The sequence below is a fragment of the Balaenoptera musculus genome, chromosome 3 (genome assembly GCF_009873245.2).
Source record: "Balaenoptera musculus isolate JJ_BM4_2016_0621 chromosome 3, mBalMus1.pri.v3, whole genome shotgun sequence".
Taxonomy (NCBI): Eukaryota; Metazoa; Chordata; class Mammalia; order Artiodactyla; family Balaenopteridae; genus Balaenoptera; species Balaenoptera musculus.
Genome location: NC_045787.1, coordinates 21,135,343 through 21,151,326, shown reverse-complemented (window position 1 = coordinate 21,151,326; position 15,984 = coordinate 21,135,343). Strand labels below are relative to the sequence as shown.

Sequence of the window (15,984 nt, the reverse complement as noted above, 5' to 3'; positions counted from 1 at the left end):
GTTAAGTAAGAACATTTTTTTAAATAATAGGTATGAAAACTAGGGTACATATAGCTGGACAAGCTAATAGCTCTGTACCAATAGCAAGCATCCATTCTTTACTCTGCTATGTTGGTGACAGATTAATACATATATATGACTATATTGGAAGCAAACATGGCTGATAATGGCAATGACGGTGTTGCTAATGAAAACACTAACATGTTGAGAATTTGTATGCTAGCACCATGGTAACTTACTATAAGCTACATGTATTATCTTACATAAAAAATATTGTTTAACGCTGTGGATCTAAAAACTAGCTCCAACACTTACTATCTGTATGATCTTTGTCAAATTACTTAAATTCCTCACACCTCAGTTTTCTCATAGGTATATGCTGCTGTAAAAATTAAATAAATCTTTGTATTACAAATAACTATGACTTTGTGACAAAAGTTCAAGTAAAATTAATAACAATGCCTTGTGAATCAGGAACTGATTATTCTCTTTTTATACAAGAAGTAGTTGAAACATAGTGATGTGGGTAAATATCCAAAAGTCTCAGATAATAAGGGATAAAGTCAAGCTAGATGCTTATATTTGACCTTTATGACTTGATAACTGCAACTGAATCCACAGATATATGGTCCAGCATTGGACATCTGGCCTAAGCCATGTAAATTAGAGTCCATTTCCAGAATTTTTTAAAGATAGAAAAGACCATCAGTTGCTTTCTGGATTGGATGATGTTAAATCTGAACTTTATATATTTGTATATTTCATCAGGTTGAGAAGGCTTAGGTCAAAGCCAGAGAGAAAAGAGAGAGAGAGAGAGAGCTCAAGTACTCAAGCCCCTAATTCTAGTTTTCATAAGCAGGAAATGCCCAGTTGATTCTTTACTCCTTTCATTCTTTCCTTTCCACAACTTGATATTATAATCCAATGAATTCTTTTTTTTTTTTTTTTGCCTACACTAGTTGGAGATGGGTTTTTATTGCTTATCAAATCATTATCAGCAGCAGCAATATCTCACATCTTCTAGATTAAATCCCTTACTAATTAAACAAATTTACTAATAAATAAAATTAATTTTGAAATACCAAATGAATTATTTTTACTTCAAGAAGAATCAACTTACTATCTCAATAGAAAAACATTGTTTATTTCAAAATTCTGGATCAATTATCCCATAGGTAAGACCTCATATCTAATTTTGCAATACCAATTTTGTATGCTCTGTTTTTTTTTATTATTTTAGGAAATATATGTGGTGTTGTTTTTAATTATCAGATAAAATGTTCCTGAACATGAGGAGAGCATGTTCTCCTCAGTCTCAAATAAATTTGAGTGACTTACTCAACTGATTTTTGGGAAGAAAAGTTATTGATTGTAAAGGATCAACATGGTACAGTGCTAGGTAATGCTAGACACAATCCAAAGTATATTTGGTATCATTTAATTTGCCTTGAGGCAACATCTCAACGTATTAGAGAAGAGCAAGGAGGAGGAGAAGAAGAGGAAGAGGTGGAGGAGGAGAACAGCTTGCAAAAGTTGGTAGATTGTGAACAGAAAACAGTGTTCTTATTCATATATATGTGTATATTAATAAATATTCTACTTTTATTAGTCTTGAGGACTTTAGGAACACTTGATATGATCTTTGGTGTATTATGGAGCTTATCTTTTCAAAATAATGAATATTTAAATTACTAATATATTCACATTTACATGCTGTAATACAGTGGTAGTAAAGTCAGCTGTTAAATTCCTATTTATTTGTATTATATATGTCTCCCTACTTATCTGTATGATATATGAGTTTTTAATGACAGTTCACTTATGTAACATGGAAAAATAATGATACATTATTTATAACATTTAAATAACATTCAGAAAAGTTTTATAGTTTACAGGTTATGTGAAAATGAAAACACAACCTAATAAACCATTTTTCTCCCACTACTTTTCAGGGGAAACAGACAGTACATTGAATTTGATTTCCTGCTGAAGCTGCAGATAATGAGGACTTATCATTGCCTACCACTATTCATCTGGACCTATATGTTTCATACAATTGATGCTATCCCATTTCAAGAAAAAGCTAACAGTGAAAGGATAGTGGGTCTGACAGAAGATGATGGTAAAACGCTACATCGCACCAAGCGTGGCTGGATGTGGAATCAATTCTTCTTGTTGGAAGAGTACACAGGTACAGACACACAATATGTAGGCAAGGTAAGAATTTTTATATAAGTCTAGAAGCTGAAAGTGATAGTTATTTTTTACAGCAGCTTTCCACATCACTAATGATTATTTTAAAATATTTGACAAATGGCGATGTGCAGAAGGCATGTTGTAAATTCTTTCGGTAGGATAGTGTGGGGAATGTGATTTATTCAGGTAGTTAGTTTAGGTCAGTATCCATAGTAAGCCTCAAAATAAAATAACTAATTTGTGGACTTAATTCCTTATTAATCAGCTAGATATGATTTAATATTATGCATGTGCATCTAAATGATTAAAAACAACCTTCTTTGAAATTTAAAGTTATGGGTAAATAATAACTCAGTGTGTTATATGAAGCAAAGCAAAATGCAATTGCAATATACCAAAAGTTACTAAAATGTATTGGTCTCTGCTGATGAATAATTTATCAAAAAAGTTAAATTAAAATGTCATTAAGATTTCTTAACTCCATATTTCTGATATTTTCTAGGATTGTGGTGGGAGCTGGGTCTGTAGATAGGAAGTGCTAGTAAAAAAATTAAAAATTGTACGTGGATAAATCCAAGGTGGTAGGATTGCATATGGCAAGATAAAAGAAACACAAACACACATGTGAACACACATGCACACATCTACACAAACGTTAGTCTAATGGGATGAAGTTAGACCACTACTATGAAACGCCCAAACATGCTGAGATGTTTTTACACACAGCATGGGATGTGAATCTGTGTTAAACACTCTTGTACAAATTCACTGTGGGTGGAGCACAAATCTGGGATGATCAATTTGCTTTCAGTGTCAGGGTGTACCAAAGGACCAAGAGGATGAATTATGAGGATTTTTTATAAGGAAATACTGTAGAATATTTTATGTCATTTCAGATGTTTGCAATATAAGAGAGAAAAGTCAGAAGTGTTGAAATTAAGAGCAACTTTTGTTTTCACAATAATGCAAACTGTAGTTTACTAATTCTGTTTTCTATAATAAGGGACACCTTTGGTTCTTACTCAGGAAGATTACAAAGTAATAACAATTGCCATGTAGTTTCACTGTAATTTGAACAGACACACGTGACTGAATTACTTGGGCAGAATAGTAATACTGCTCAAGAGAAGAATTAAATTTAACAAGAAGCATAGCAAAGTCTCCTACTATTCTGTTAGAGAAACTTCATATGCAATTGATTTTTTACACATTAGATCTAGATCTTGAAAAATCCATAGCTATCATGGATTAATAATCAATTGCTCACTTGTTTATAATTATTGAGAACTGAGCAGATTTAAGTATTTTAAAATCTGGTTGTTAAAACATATTTATTGCATGAAGAGATAAACTTACAGAGATAGTATTTATTATTTCTAAAGGAAACAGTATTCATACAATAATTCTGAAATATCAACTTAATTGACCAATACATTTTAGTTAAAAGATATGTGTTTTTTTTAAATTATTTGGCCGCTCCGCGCGGCATGTGGGATCTTAGTTCCCTGACCAGGGATCAAACCTGCGCCCCCTGCTTTGAAAGCACAGAATCTTAACCACTGGATCGCGAAGGAAGTCCCAGAGATATGTATTTGTACTTGATTTGCTAAGTGTAATTGTCGAATTGCCTATAAATAGTCACCATCTAAATTCAATAAGGTATCTTTTTTACAGAATTAGCTCTCATTTTTTCATAGTTTTAATTCCAAAACGTTTACTATTCCATAGCTGAAATTATCCAAAGTATAATCATAGAATTCTGAACTGGAAGGGAATTCTAACATTCATGAAACTCTTGGTTACAACTGGATACTACTGGTGTAGGTGTTAACTAAAATGATGAGAAACAGAAACACCAGCTGTCAAATCGTTAGGAGTCTGGTTTATATTCGACTGAGTATCAAACGGTGGGATGACTCTCTCTCTTGCACTTTCATATGTTAATGTGTGTACTAAATATGGATATTTTCCCCAAGCATATATAAAATGATGTTCTTGGATAGGCGATTTTCTCTTAGGCTTTTAGAGTATGGCAGTATGATTTGTACAGAGACAGAAATAAAGTCTGAAATTTCCTGAAGGATATTTAATAAATGTTTATAGCACATTATAGTGTTTTTCAGAATCTAAATAAATGATCTTTATAAAGGTTTTAGAATGTCATTACTTATGGTGCAGTATATGTACCAGCTGCTTCTGATTTATGGGCACATTGTATCCCAAAAAACTCTTTACAGTTTCATTGTTTAAAACTAAGAACATATGAGAAAAATATTAAGCATTAAAGCTAGGTGCTCAGGACAGTCTACAAAAGCTTATTTCATACTGAATTCTACAAAATCTACTTTTACAACAGAGTGCTATCATTTCATTCTTACTGCCAATCCCCTCACTGCCAGTACTGTAATACCACATCTCTGCACCATTGCATCAGCACACTAAATATAGTCTTTTCACTTGACTTTAATTTTTAATTCTCAAAAATATATTACACACTGTTTCTTGAATGATATCAATCTCTTGGACAAAATGTATACAGAAAAATAACCTAAATTTACTTAGGTAGCTTTCAGTGTTCAGTATCATTGTGTATTCCTGCCTATGTTCTATATTCCCATAATTAGGTAGCTTTGGCTCCTAAAAAAGTGAAAGCTTTCCTTTTCCAAATACTTGACCTCTATCTGACCATGTTCACAGGCCCTTTTCCACAGAGTATCTAACATCCTTTTCCATAATCTCATCTCTTCTCTTTGCTTTAAGTCCTATATCAAGTACATCCTCCTACATAAAGCCCATCTTCATTCTCCCCAGCTAGAATTTCCTGTCAAAGTTATGAAATCATCTATCAAAACCTTATTTATGGCACAATTTTAATTATCTTGGTCTAGTAATTTATCTCCTAGAATCTGTGACATTTGGGATTTGAATTAGTGTTAGATTTAAGGTATTTTTCTTTCTCAAAATATTTGACATAATATATTTACTCAAAATTAATATTCAGTTGATATCTCAATAGATCTTTACTGAGTATTTATTAATCTGGGTCCTGAGAGATCGACACTATAAAGCACAGAAAGAGCAAAATTAAAAGAAATATATTTCCTGTTCTTGACACATGTTACACCAAAGTTGATTCCCTTTCTATATTTGTTATACTCGAGGGCCCTAATTGTAACTAAGCCCCTCCCATTTTGCTCTAGGACCTCAAAACAGCACATACAGTTTAGAATCATTTCACTCCAAAATAACTACCACAGGTATTTAGAATTAAAAGTTAAATAAGTGCTGATTGAATTAGGAATTATAACTACTTCTAGAAAAATTTTCATTTAAAATATATTAGTGAGCATATTTTTTCTGGAATATAAGTAAAAAACTGTTCAAAAAATATTAGAATGTGGTAGAAAATGTTTATTAGTATGATTGCCAATTATATGTGTGATTTTTCCTGATATCTTCCACCGATTTCGCTGCTTTTGAACTGTTTCAATACTCCAACATTCTCTTCCTCTACTTCCAAACTTTCAGAGGATCAAATGCACCCTTACATACTCATCAGTGTTAAAAAAAGAAGAAAACAAAAGAAAAAAGAAAGAAATAGAAGTAGTAGATTCTTCAGGAGGGTACAGGGAGAGCGACAGGGGAAAGTATTTAAGCACAAGCATCATTAATTATAATTATTAGTAATAATTATCATTATTATCATTATAATAAAAGGAATTTGTGCTACCTACAAAAAAACAGGTCTAGAAAATTAAAAATTAATTTAAAAAAATCAAAGATAACTATAAGCATACCAAGACAAGGCAAATTGTTTACATATTTCTACTTATTTACTAGTTATATTTTCTTAACATTCTTGATTTTCTATTGTTCATGAATATTTTATTTTGCCTTTCTCATTCAATGTTGTGTTTTTGGATATTGTTAAAATGTCAATATTAGTCATGTCATATTATGTCATATACATAATCATAATCATTTATAAAATTTCCAAATGTTCTATTTAGACTGTCTGGTTTTATACGTGCGTGTGTGCGCACACATACACACACTCACATCTCTCTGTGATAAAAATTTTGTACCTGATAAGTTTTAGTGTGTTTTAAATTATCTTTAGGATGAACTGGGAGATTGGGATTGACATATATATACTAATATGTATAAAATGGATAACTAATAAGAACCTGCTGTATAAAAAAATAAATAAAATAGAATTCAAAAATTAAAAAAAAATTATCTTTATTTAGGATAAATTATTGAAAGTGAATTTCACAGAATCAAAGATATGAATGAGTTTAAGGTTCTGGATGTATATTAGTCAATTGCATTTCAGAAAATTTATACGACTATGTATAAATGTAAAGTCATTTACATACGACTACGTAAACTATCCTCTGTTTCAACAACATAGGATATTTGTATGTTGGATATTTATTTGTAAATTTATCACTGTATTTTAATGTGGATGTTAACCCTGTGCATTACTGTTCAATTAGCTTGAAAAACTGAACACCTACAATGTGGGACACTATGCTGAGTCCTAAAAATAGGAGTCAATAAGATGAACTGGTCCTTATCTTCGAAATAGACAGAAATAGCTTATTGTACATAGGAAATTCTCTATCTACAGTAAGCAAAATGCTATTATTGCTGGTCTGCTAGGAGAAAGACCCAATAGAAGTCTCAATTTAGGAGAAAGATGACACATTGTTTTTCTTACCCAATGGACGAATTCCTAATACCTAAACTTTCACCTAAACTGGAATCATTCTCTAAATTAATGTTTGTTTATTTGGTAATTTAGGAACTGCCATATTTCCCTATTCCAGTGAACACAGACATTTTTACCAGATAATCACAAATATTCAAACTTTCCTCGTGCAAACATTTTGTAATTTGTCCACAATAAATCCTAATAACTCACGTTAAGGGTCTTATAGCTATGTTGGTGGTGTTCATGGGAAAGGTGTTAGAAAGTTATTCTAAAAATTGTCCAGCCTTCTTTACACTGATTTAAATCATAAAGTAATTGTGGTCACTCTAGATATGCTATTAAATTTATAATTAGTGGAATTTCCTCAGTAAATATTCTATTTCTAGGCCAGAATTTCCTAGTGATGTGATTGCTATAAATCATCATAGTTAGAACTATACATTAAAAAACAGAGGCAAAAACAAGGGTTCAAGGTTAATGAATAAGTAACTTGGCAAATCTAAGGGGAAAGAGGCCTTCTTCTCCTACAGTGAGAAGTGATATGTTTGTTATTTTGTGAAAGTTTCAACTCCCTCGGTACTTTCTAACAACAAAAGTTTTTTTTAAATTAAAATTGCATTCTCCCCCAGTATATATTCTATTTTTCCTCTATGAATACAATCAAGATTTGTTGCTATTGTGTGTTATTGGTTTTAGGAAAAAACTTCATTTTGAAAACTATTTTGGTAAATGTGTCTTAATACTTGAAAAAACTGTGTATTGCTTAGTTACAGGGTATAGTATTCTGCAATCTTAGGTAAAGATGATGATGGTATTGTTCAGTTCTCTGTCATTACAATTTGTGTATCTCCTTTTTCCAATTCTTACTGTTAGAAGAATATTAAACAGTTCCATTTAAAAAGTTCTCTTCTTACATTTGTCGATTTTTTCATTTATTTCTATGCAAGTATTAGGTGCATGGCCAATTATCTTTTATGTTTCTGATTAATTGATGTTTCATTATTAAGAAACATCACCTTTATCTTTGATAATACTACTTGCTTGAAGTGTACTTTGCCTGATCCAAATTTATCCATGCCAACTCACTTATGTTTGTGTTTTTGTTGTTTATCTTTTTCCATCCTTTTGTTTTCAGTCTTTCTGTGTAATTATAGTAAAAATGCAGCTCTTGTAAACAGCTCAGGGTTGGTTTATGCTTTTTTATCCAGTCTGATAATCTTTAACATTTCATTGGAATGTTAAGTCCATTCATATAAAATGCAATTATTGATATAGTCTGATAATCTTTAACATTTAATTGGAATGTGAAGTCCATTCATATAAAATGCAATTATTGATATACTTGGATTTGAGTCTGCCATTTTCTTATTTTCTTTTGCCCCATTTATTTTCATACCTTTGTTTCTGCTTTCCTACCATCTTTTTTGTTAATTGCATATTTTTTAAATATCTGAATTTATGTCCTTTATAATTCATCCTTAACCTATTATACTGTGAACTGAATTAACATTATATATTTTATAATTGTTTATAACATGTTTACAATTATTACAGTAATCTTTCAACAATATAATTTCTCTTGCCTGTAGGACTTCATTCTATTTTTGTCATATATTTTCCTTCTGTATATATTATGAAGTGCATCATACATTGCTAATGTTTATTATTTAGGCATTTTATTATTTATTTAAAAGCAAAAAATTTAAAAAAATATTGTTATATTACATGATTACCACTTCCAGTCATGCTTTTCATTCTTTCATGTACATCTTAATTTCTGTATGCTATCATTTCCCTTCAAACTGAAGACTTCCTTTAGCATTACTTGTAGTGTGAGTTTGCTGGAAGCAAATTTTCTTAGCTCTTTTTAATCTGAAAATATCACTATTTGACTTTTAATTTTGAAAAATATTTTAATTGGTTATAGAAATATATACTGATTTGACAGTTTTGGGTTTTTTTTTCCTTTCAGCACTTTAAATTTTTGTTACATTGCATTGTGGATTCTATTACTTTTAATAAGTCAGTCATTATTCTTACCATTGTTGCTCTGTATATAATGAGTATTTGTCTCTGGTTGCTTTTAAAGTTCTGCCTATATCATCGGCTCTCAACAGTTTGTCTTAGCAAGTATCTTACTTTGATACCTAAATGTGTTTTATTAATCCTGCTTGGTATTCACTGGCCTTCTTAGACCAGCAGATCTTTTTTCACTAAATTTTAAAATGTACGATCATTTTATTTTTGTGGCCAGTTCTACAAAATTAATAAACAGCATGGACATGTAGATTTAAACCACTCAAACACCAGAATGACCAAGAGTAAAACGACAGAAAATCCCAAGTGAATGTGATATGAACAAGCTGGAACTCTCATGAATTCAAGTTGAACTATGAATGCTAGAAACATTAAAGGAGACCAAAATGGAGAAATACAATATGCATAGGGATTAGAAGATTAAAAAATAATCTAAAGATTAAATGCCATCATAATCAATATCCCCATGTATTTCTTTTATTTTGAATTAATTTCAAACATTCTGAGGGTTGTTCAAATTGTACAAAGAACTATACAGCATTCAGCAAGATTTACCAATTATCAACCTCTCACCCACTTTGTTTTATCACTCTTTTTATTTATACAGATTTTATATTGTGGCTGAACCATTTCAGTTTTGTCATTACTTTTAGGACTTGTCTCTTTCTGAGCTCTATAGGAGTAGTTGCAAACCCACAATAACTTGGCAAGACTGAACTCTAATTTCTGTTTCCTGCTGATGAAATCCACAACTCCTTAGCCTTCTTGCTGACATTTTCTACTAAGTTTCCTGGAGTCGGATATTGTGCATGTGAAGTTTAGACATCAACTTGGAGATGTTAACGGAGACTTGAGGGTTCCATTCTCTGTGACCCTCTCCTCCCTAAGATTGTGCTCTCCAGTTTCTATCTACCCTGGCAAACCCAAACTCCAATCAGTGTCTCCTCAGCCCAGTAATACTGCTTCTTCCTGCTTGGGCTCTAATTATATGTTCCTAACTGTATCTGGAAAGTACCCTTAGAGGAAAAGTCTGCTAATGATATTAGGCCACAAAAATTTAACTCAAGGTCATAGGCTTTGCAACACCGCCTCTACTGACTGGTGTTTCGTGTCATCAAGCAGTTTTGTCTGTCTGTATGTCCTTTGTTTGGGTCATGCTTTCATAATTATTCTCAGTGGATATATTTGTCCAGTGAAATTACCTGTGAGGATAAAAACCTAAATATCAAGATTGCTTTTGAGAAAACACATCATGATGTGACTATGCACATTTCATGAACCAGTAAGGCTTATTATAATATTGTAAGATTTAAAAATGTTTCAAATGTGCTAAGTCAAAATAAGCTCTATTTTTTCCCCAAAGGTATACTTATTACTTCTGTTTCATGGTTTATTATATTAGGTAGGACTTTCAGAGTGTTTTATATCATAAGTGGTAGTGTGAATTAGTTCCTTACTGTGATATGTTACTGTAAACAATACGATCCTTGGTTTTTAAGGTTCTCTGGCATGTTAAGAAACATGATGGCTCACTGTTTTCTTCCTGGCAAAGAACTCAGACCTTCAAATGGAAATTTGCTGTGGCCATTTGTAAATGTTTTCTATTCACTTCTCGTCTGGACCAGCAAGCATATTTTAGAGTCACATTTCTGCTTTTCCATTCTTATCTCAAATGCCCAGTGAGAACAATGATAGACATCCCTTCTTTCCAGGGCAGTTTTGAACACCACCACTCAATCTACCAGTACATCAGTGAGAGCATGAGGGCAGAAGTCAGGTGTCACTAGTTAGCCTGCCTGTTTTGAACTATCTACTCCTCTACTGTGTACATAACAGGGTTATATAAAATAAACATAAAGAGCATTTTGTAAAAATACTTCCATTATGTCCATTGAGACTGGCTTATTCTTTGAAAATATAGATTTTTCCCCCTAGTTCAGTGTCTGGCATTTATTAGCACTCAATTCAATGTTGAAAGTAATCTAGGTTTTTGAGCACAGGAGTGTGATGTTATCATCACTATTATAATCACTGCACTGATTAAGCACAAGATAGAACTGAAAATGAACAGGCGGATGGCTTCCAAACTCACTGAACTGCTTTAATGGAGTTTTGCAAAAGGAAAGAAATATCACATATCATGATGTTTTACTTATTAATTTTCATAAGTACAAAAATCATTATTTTGCTCATTAAAGATGGCCTTTTTTTTAACATCAAGACGTGATTTTAACAAAATGGAGCAGAAGAGGGAAGAACTGTCTTAAAATATATTATGCAAAATAAGTTGGTAAAATTTAGCCACATTAAATATTATAAACAATACATGTTACTTTGTTAATTTTTAATGTGATTTAAAAAGTAAAGATGCATTATAAACACTGTTTTAACCTTAAGTTCATTCATGATATTAAAGCAGAAAATGAAATCACAGTACAAAAATGAAAGCCCATACAAAGAAATATTTATTAACACATGTTTCTGAAGATATATTATGGTAGAGAGACAGACACTCAAATCAGTGAAACTTTTTGCTGTTGGTGTTGTTAGAATTACTTGAAAAGCCTTGGTCATGGAAGGAGTTGAAATTGGATATTGTTTTACAGTTATATGTTTGTGATAAATTTAAACTCAGTCTCAAATGTATATCAATAGTTAATATGATTTGCACTGCTAATCTTCAAGGAAACTTTGAAGTAAAGAATACAAACTAAAATAGAGGCCATAAAGGTGACTGCAAGCTAAAGTACAAAAGCAAGTGATGTAATTATGTAATCAGATATCTAGCAGGACTTTCCACAGGCTACACTGAACTTAGTAACTTAGGTTTTCCAGTTTCTTAGGCCATTAACTGAAGTCATAGTATAGAACTAATATGGAAAGCACATAGAGTAATTAATCTTAAAGCCCCATCTCATTATTAGGTATCACTTCAAAGATAGATAAAAATATAAACTTTTTTTTAACTTAAAAAAAAATTTTTTTAACATCTTTATTGGAGTATAATTGCTTTACAATGTTGTGTTAGCCTCTGCTGTATAACAAAGTGAATCAGCTATATGTATACGTATATCCCCATTTCCCCTACCTCTTGCGTCTCCCTCCCACCCTCCCTATCCCACCCCTCTAAGTGGTCATAAAGCACCGAGCTGATCTCCCTGTGCTATGTAGCTGCTTCCCACTAGCTATCTATTTTATATTTGGTAGTGTATATATGTCAAAGCTACTCTCTCACTTCGTCCCAGCTTACCCTTCCCCCTCCCCGTGTCCTCAAGACCATTCTCTACATCTGTGTCTTTATTCCTCTTCTGCCACTAGGTACATCAGAAACATTTTTTTGTTTTTTTAAGATTCCATATATATGTGTTAGCATACAGTATTTGTTTTTCTCTTTCTGACTTACTTCACTCTGTATGACAGGCTCTAGGTCTATCCACCAAACTACAAATAACTCAATTTTGTTTCTTTTTATGGCTGAGTAATATTCCATTGTATATATGTAACACATCTTCTTTATCCATTCATCTGTTGATGGACACCTAGGTTGCTTCCATGTCCTGGCTATTGTAAATAGAGCTGCAATGAACATTGTGTGACATGACCAGTTTTGAATTATGGTTTTCTCAGGGTATATGCCCAGTAGTGGGATTGCTGGGTCATATGGTAGTTCTATTTTTAGTTTTTTAAGGAGTCTCCATACTGTTCTCCATGGTGGCTGTATCAATTTACATTCCCACTAACAGTGCAAGACAGTTCCCTTTTCTCCACACCCTCTCCAGCATTTATTGTTTGTAGATTTTTTGATGATGGCCATTCTGACTGGTGTGAGGTGATACCTCACTGTAGTTTCGATTTGCCTTTCTCTAATGATTAGTGATGTTGAGCATCTTTTCATGTGTTTGTTGGCAATCTGTATATCTTCTTTGGAGAAATGTCTATTTAGTTCTTCGGGTCATTTTCAGATTGGGTTGTTTGTTTTTTGATATTGAGCTGCATGAGCTGATTGTATATTTTGGAGATTAACCCTTTGTCAGTTGCTTTGTTTGCAAATATTTTCTCCCATTCTGAGGGTAGTCTTTTTGTCTTTTTTATGGCTTCCTTTTCTGTGTAAAAGCTTTTAAGTTTCATTAGGTCCCATTTGTTTATTTCTGTTTTTATTTCCATTTCTCTATGAGGTGGGTCAAAAAGGATCTTACTGTGATTTATGACAAAGAGTGTTCTCCCTATGTTTTCCTCTAAGAGTTTTACAGTGTCTGGTCTTACATTTAGGTCTTTAATCCATTTTGAGTTTATATTTGTATACGGTGTTAGGGAATGTTCTAATTTCATTCTTTTACATGAAGCTGTCCAGTTTTCCCAGCAACACTTACTGAAGAGACTGTCTTTTCTCAATTGTATATCCTTGCCTCCTTTGTGATAGATTAGTTGACAATAGGTGCGTGGGTTTATCTCTGGACTTTCTATCCTGTTCCATCGATCTATATTTCTGTGTTTGTGCCACTACCATATTGTCTTGGTTACTGTAGCTTTGTACTATACTCTGAAGTCAGGGAGTCTGATTCTTCCAGCTCTGTTTTTTACCCTCAATTTTGCTTTGGTTACTTGGGGTCTTTTGTGTCTCATACAAATTTTAAGATTTTTTGTCCTAGTTCTGTAAAAAATGCTACTGGTAATTTGATAGGGATTGCATTGAATCTGTAGATTGCTTTGGGTACTATAGTCATTTTGACAGTATTGAGTCTTCCAATCTAAGAACATGGTATATCCCTCCATCTGTTGTGTTACCTTCGATTTCTTTCATCAGTGTCTTATAGTTTTCTGAGTACAGGTCTTTTACCTCCTTAGGTAGTTTTATTCCTAAGTATTTTATTCTTTTTTGTTGCAGTGGTGAATGGGATTGTTTCCTTAATTTCTCTTTCTGGTATTATGTTGTTAGTCTATAGGAATGCAAGAGATTTCTTTGCATTAATTTTGTATCCTGCAACTTTACCAAATTCACTGATTAGCTCTAGTAGTTTTCTGGTGGCATCTTTAGGATTATGTATGTATAGTATCATGTCATCTGCAAACAGTGACATTTTTACTTCTTTTCCAATTTGTATTCATTTTATTTCTTTTTCTTCTCTGATTGCCATGGGTAGGATTTCCAAAACTATGTTGCAAAATAGTGGCAAGAGTGGACATCTTTGTCTCATTCCTGATCTTAGAGGAATACTTCCAGTTTTTCACCATTGAGAATTATGTTTGCTGTGGGTTTGTCGTATATGGCCTTTATTATGTTGAGGTAGGGTCCCTCTATGCCCACTTTCTGGAGAGTTTTTATCATAAATGGGTGCTAAATTTTTTCAAAGGCTTTTTCTGCATCTATTAAGATGATCATATGGCTTTTATTCTTCAATTTGTTAATATGGTGTATCCCATTGATTGATTTGCATATGTTGAAGTATCCTTGCATCCCTGGGATAAATCCCACTTGATCATGGTGTATGATCCTTTTAATGTGTTGCTGGATTCTGTTTGTTAGTATTTTGTTCAGAATTTTTGCATCTATGTTTTTCAGTGATATTGGTCTGTAATTTTCTTTTTTTGTAATATCTATGTCTGGTTTTGGTATCAGGGTGATGGTGGCCTCGTGGAATGAGTTTGGGAGTTTCCCTTCCCCTGCAATTTTTTGGAAGAGTTTAAGAAGGATGGGTGTTAGCTCTTCTCTAAATGTTTGACAGAATTCACCTGTGAACCCATCAGGTCCTGGACTTTTGTTTGTTGGAAGATTTTTAATCACAGTTTCAATTTCATTACTTGTGATTGGTCTGTTCATATTTTCTTTCTTCCTGGTTCAGTCTTGGAAGGTTATACCTTTCTAAGAATTTGTCCATTTCTTCCAGGTTGTCCAATTTATTGGCACAGAGTTGCTTGCAGTAGTCTTTATGATGCTTTGTATTTCTGCAGTGTCCACTGTAACTTTTCCTTTTTCATTTCTAATTTTATTGATTTGAGTCCTCTTCCTCTTTTTCTAGATAAGTCTGACTAAAGGTTTACCAATCTCTCTTATCTTCTCAAAGAACCAGCTTTTAGTTTTATTGATCTCTGCTATTGTTTTCTTTGTTTCTATTTCATTTATTTCTGCTCTGATCTTTATGATTTCTTTACTTCTACTAACTTTGGGTTTTGTTTGTTCTTTCTCTAGTTCCTTTAGGTGTAAGGCTAGATTGTTTATTTGAGATGTTTCTTGTTTCTTGAGGTAGGATTGTATTGCTATAAACTTCCCTCTTAGAACTGCTTTTGCTGTATCCCATAGGTTTTGGATCATCATGTTTTCATTGTCATTTGTCTCTAGTTATTTTTTGATTTCCTCCTTGATTTCTTCAGTGATGTCTTGATTATTTAGTAATGTATTGTTTAGCCTCCATGTGTTTGTGTTTTTTACATTTTTTTCCCTGTAATTGATTTCTAATCTCATAGGATTGTGGTCAGAAAAGACGCTTGATATGATTTCAGTTTTCTTAAATTTACTGAGGCTTAATTTGTGACCCAAGATGTGATCTATCCTGGAGAATGTTCTGTGTGCACTTGTGAACAAAGTGTAATCTGCTGTTTTCAGATGGAATGTCCTATAAATATCAATTAAATCTATCTGGTCTATTGTGTCATTTAAAGCTTGTGTTTCCTTATTAATTTTCTGTCTGGATGATCTGTCCATTGGTGTAAGTGAGGTGTTAAAGTCCCCCACTGTTATTGTATTACTGTTGATTTCCTCTTTTATAGCTGTTAGCATTTGCCTTATATATTGAGGTGTTCCTATGTTGGGTGCATATATATTTATAATTGTTATATCTTCTTCTTGGATTGCTCCCTTGATCATTATGTAGTGTCCTTCCTTGTCCCTTATAACATTCTTTATTTGAAGTCTATTTTATCTGATATGAGTATTGCTACTCCAGCTTTATTTTGATTTCCATTTGCATGGAATATTTTTTTCCATCCCCTCACTTTCAGTCTGTGTGTGTCCCTAGGTCTGAAGTGGGTCTATTGTA

At 32.6% G+C, this 15,984-nt stretch overlaps 1 protein-coding gene across 4 annotated transcripts in view; it reads left to right on the top strand.

The window, feature by feature from the left end:
• Positions 1-15,984, top strand: part of CDH9 (cadherin 9) — a 125,374-nt gene that overhangs the window by 40,591 nt on the left and 68,799 nt on the right. For all 4 annotated transcript variants that reach the window (XM_036849429.1, XM_036849430.1, XM_036849431.1 and 1 more), the window contains one exon: positions 1,953-2,217. In XM_036849429.1, coding sequence (XP_036705324.1) covers positions 2,002-2,217 — 216 coding nt within the window. In that variant the 5' untranslated portion in view covers positions 1,953-2,001. The remainder of the gene's footprint in view (positions 1-1,952; positions 2,218-15,984) is intronic.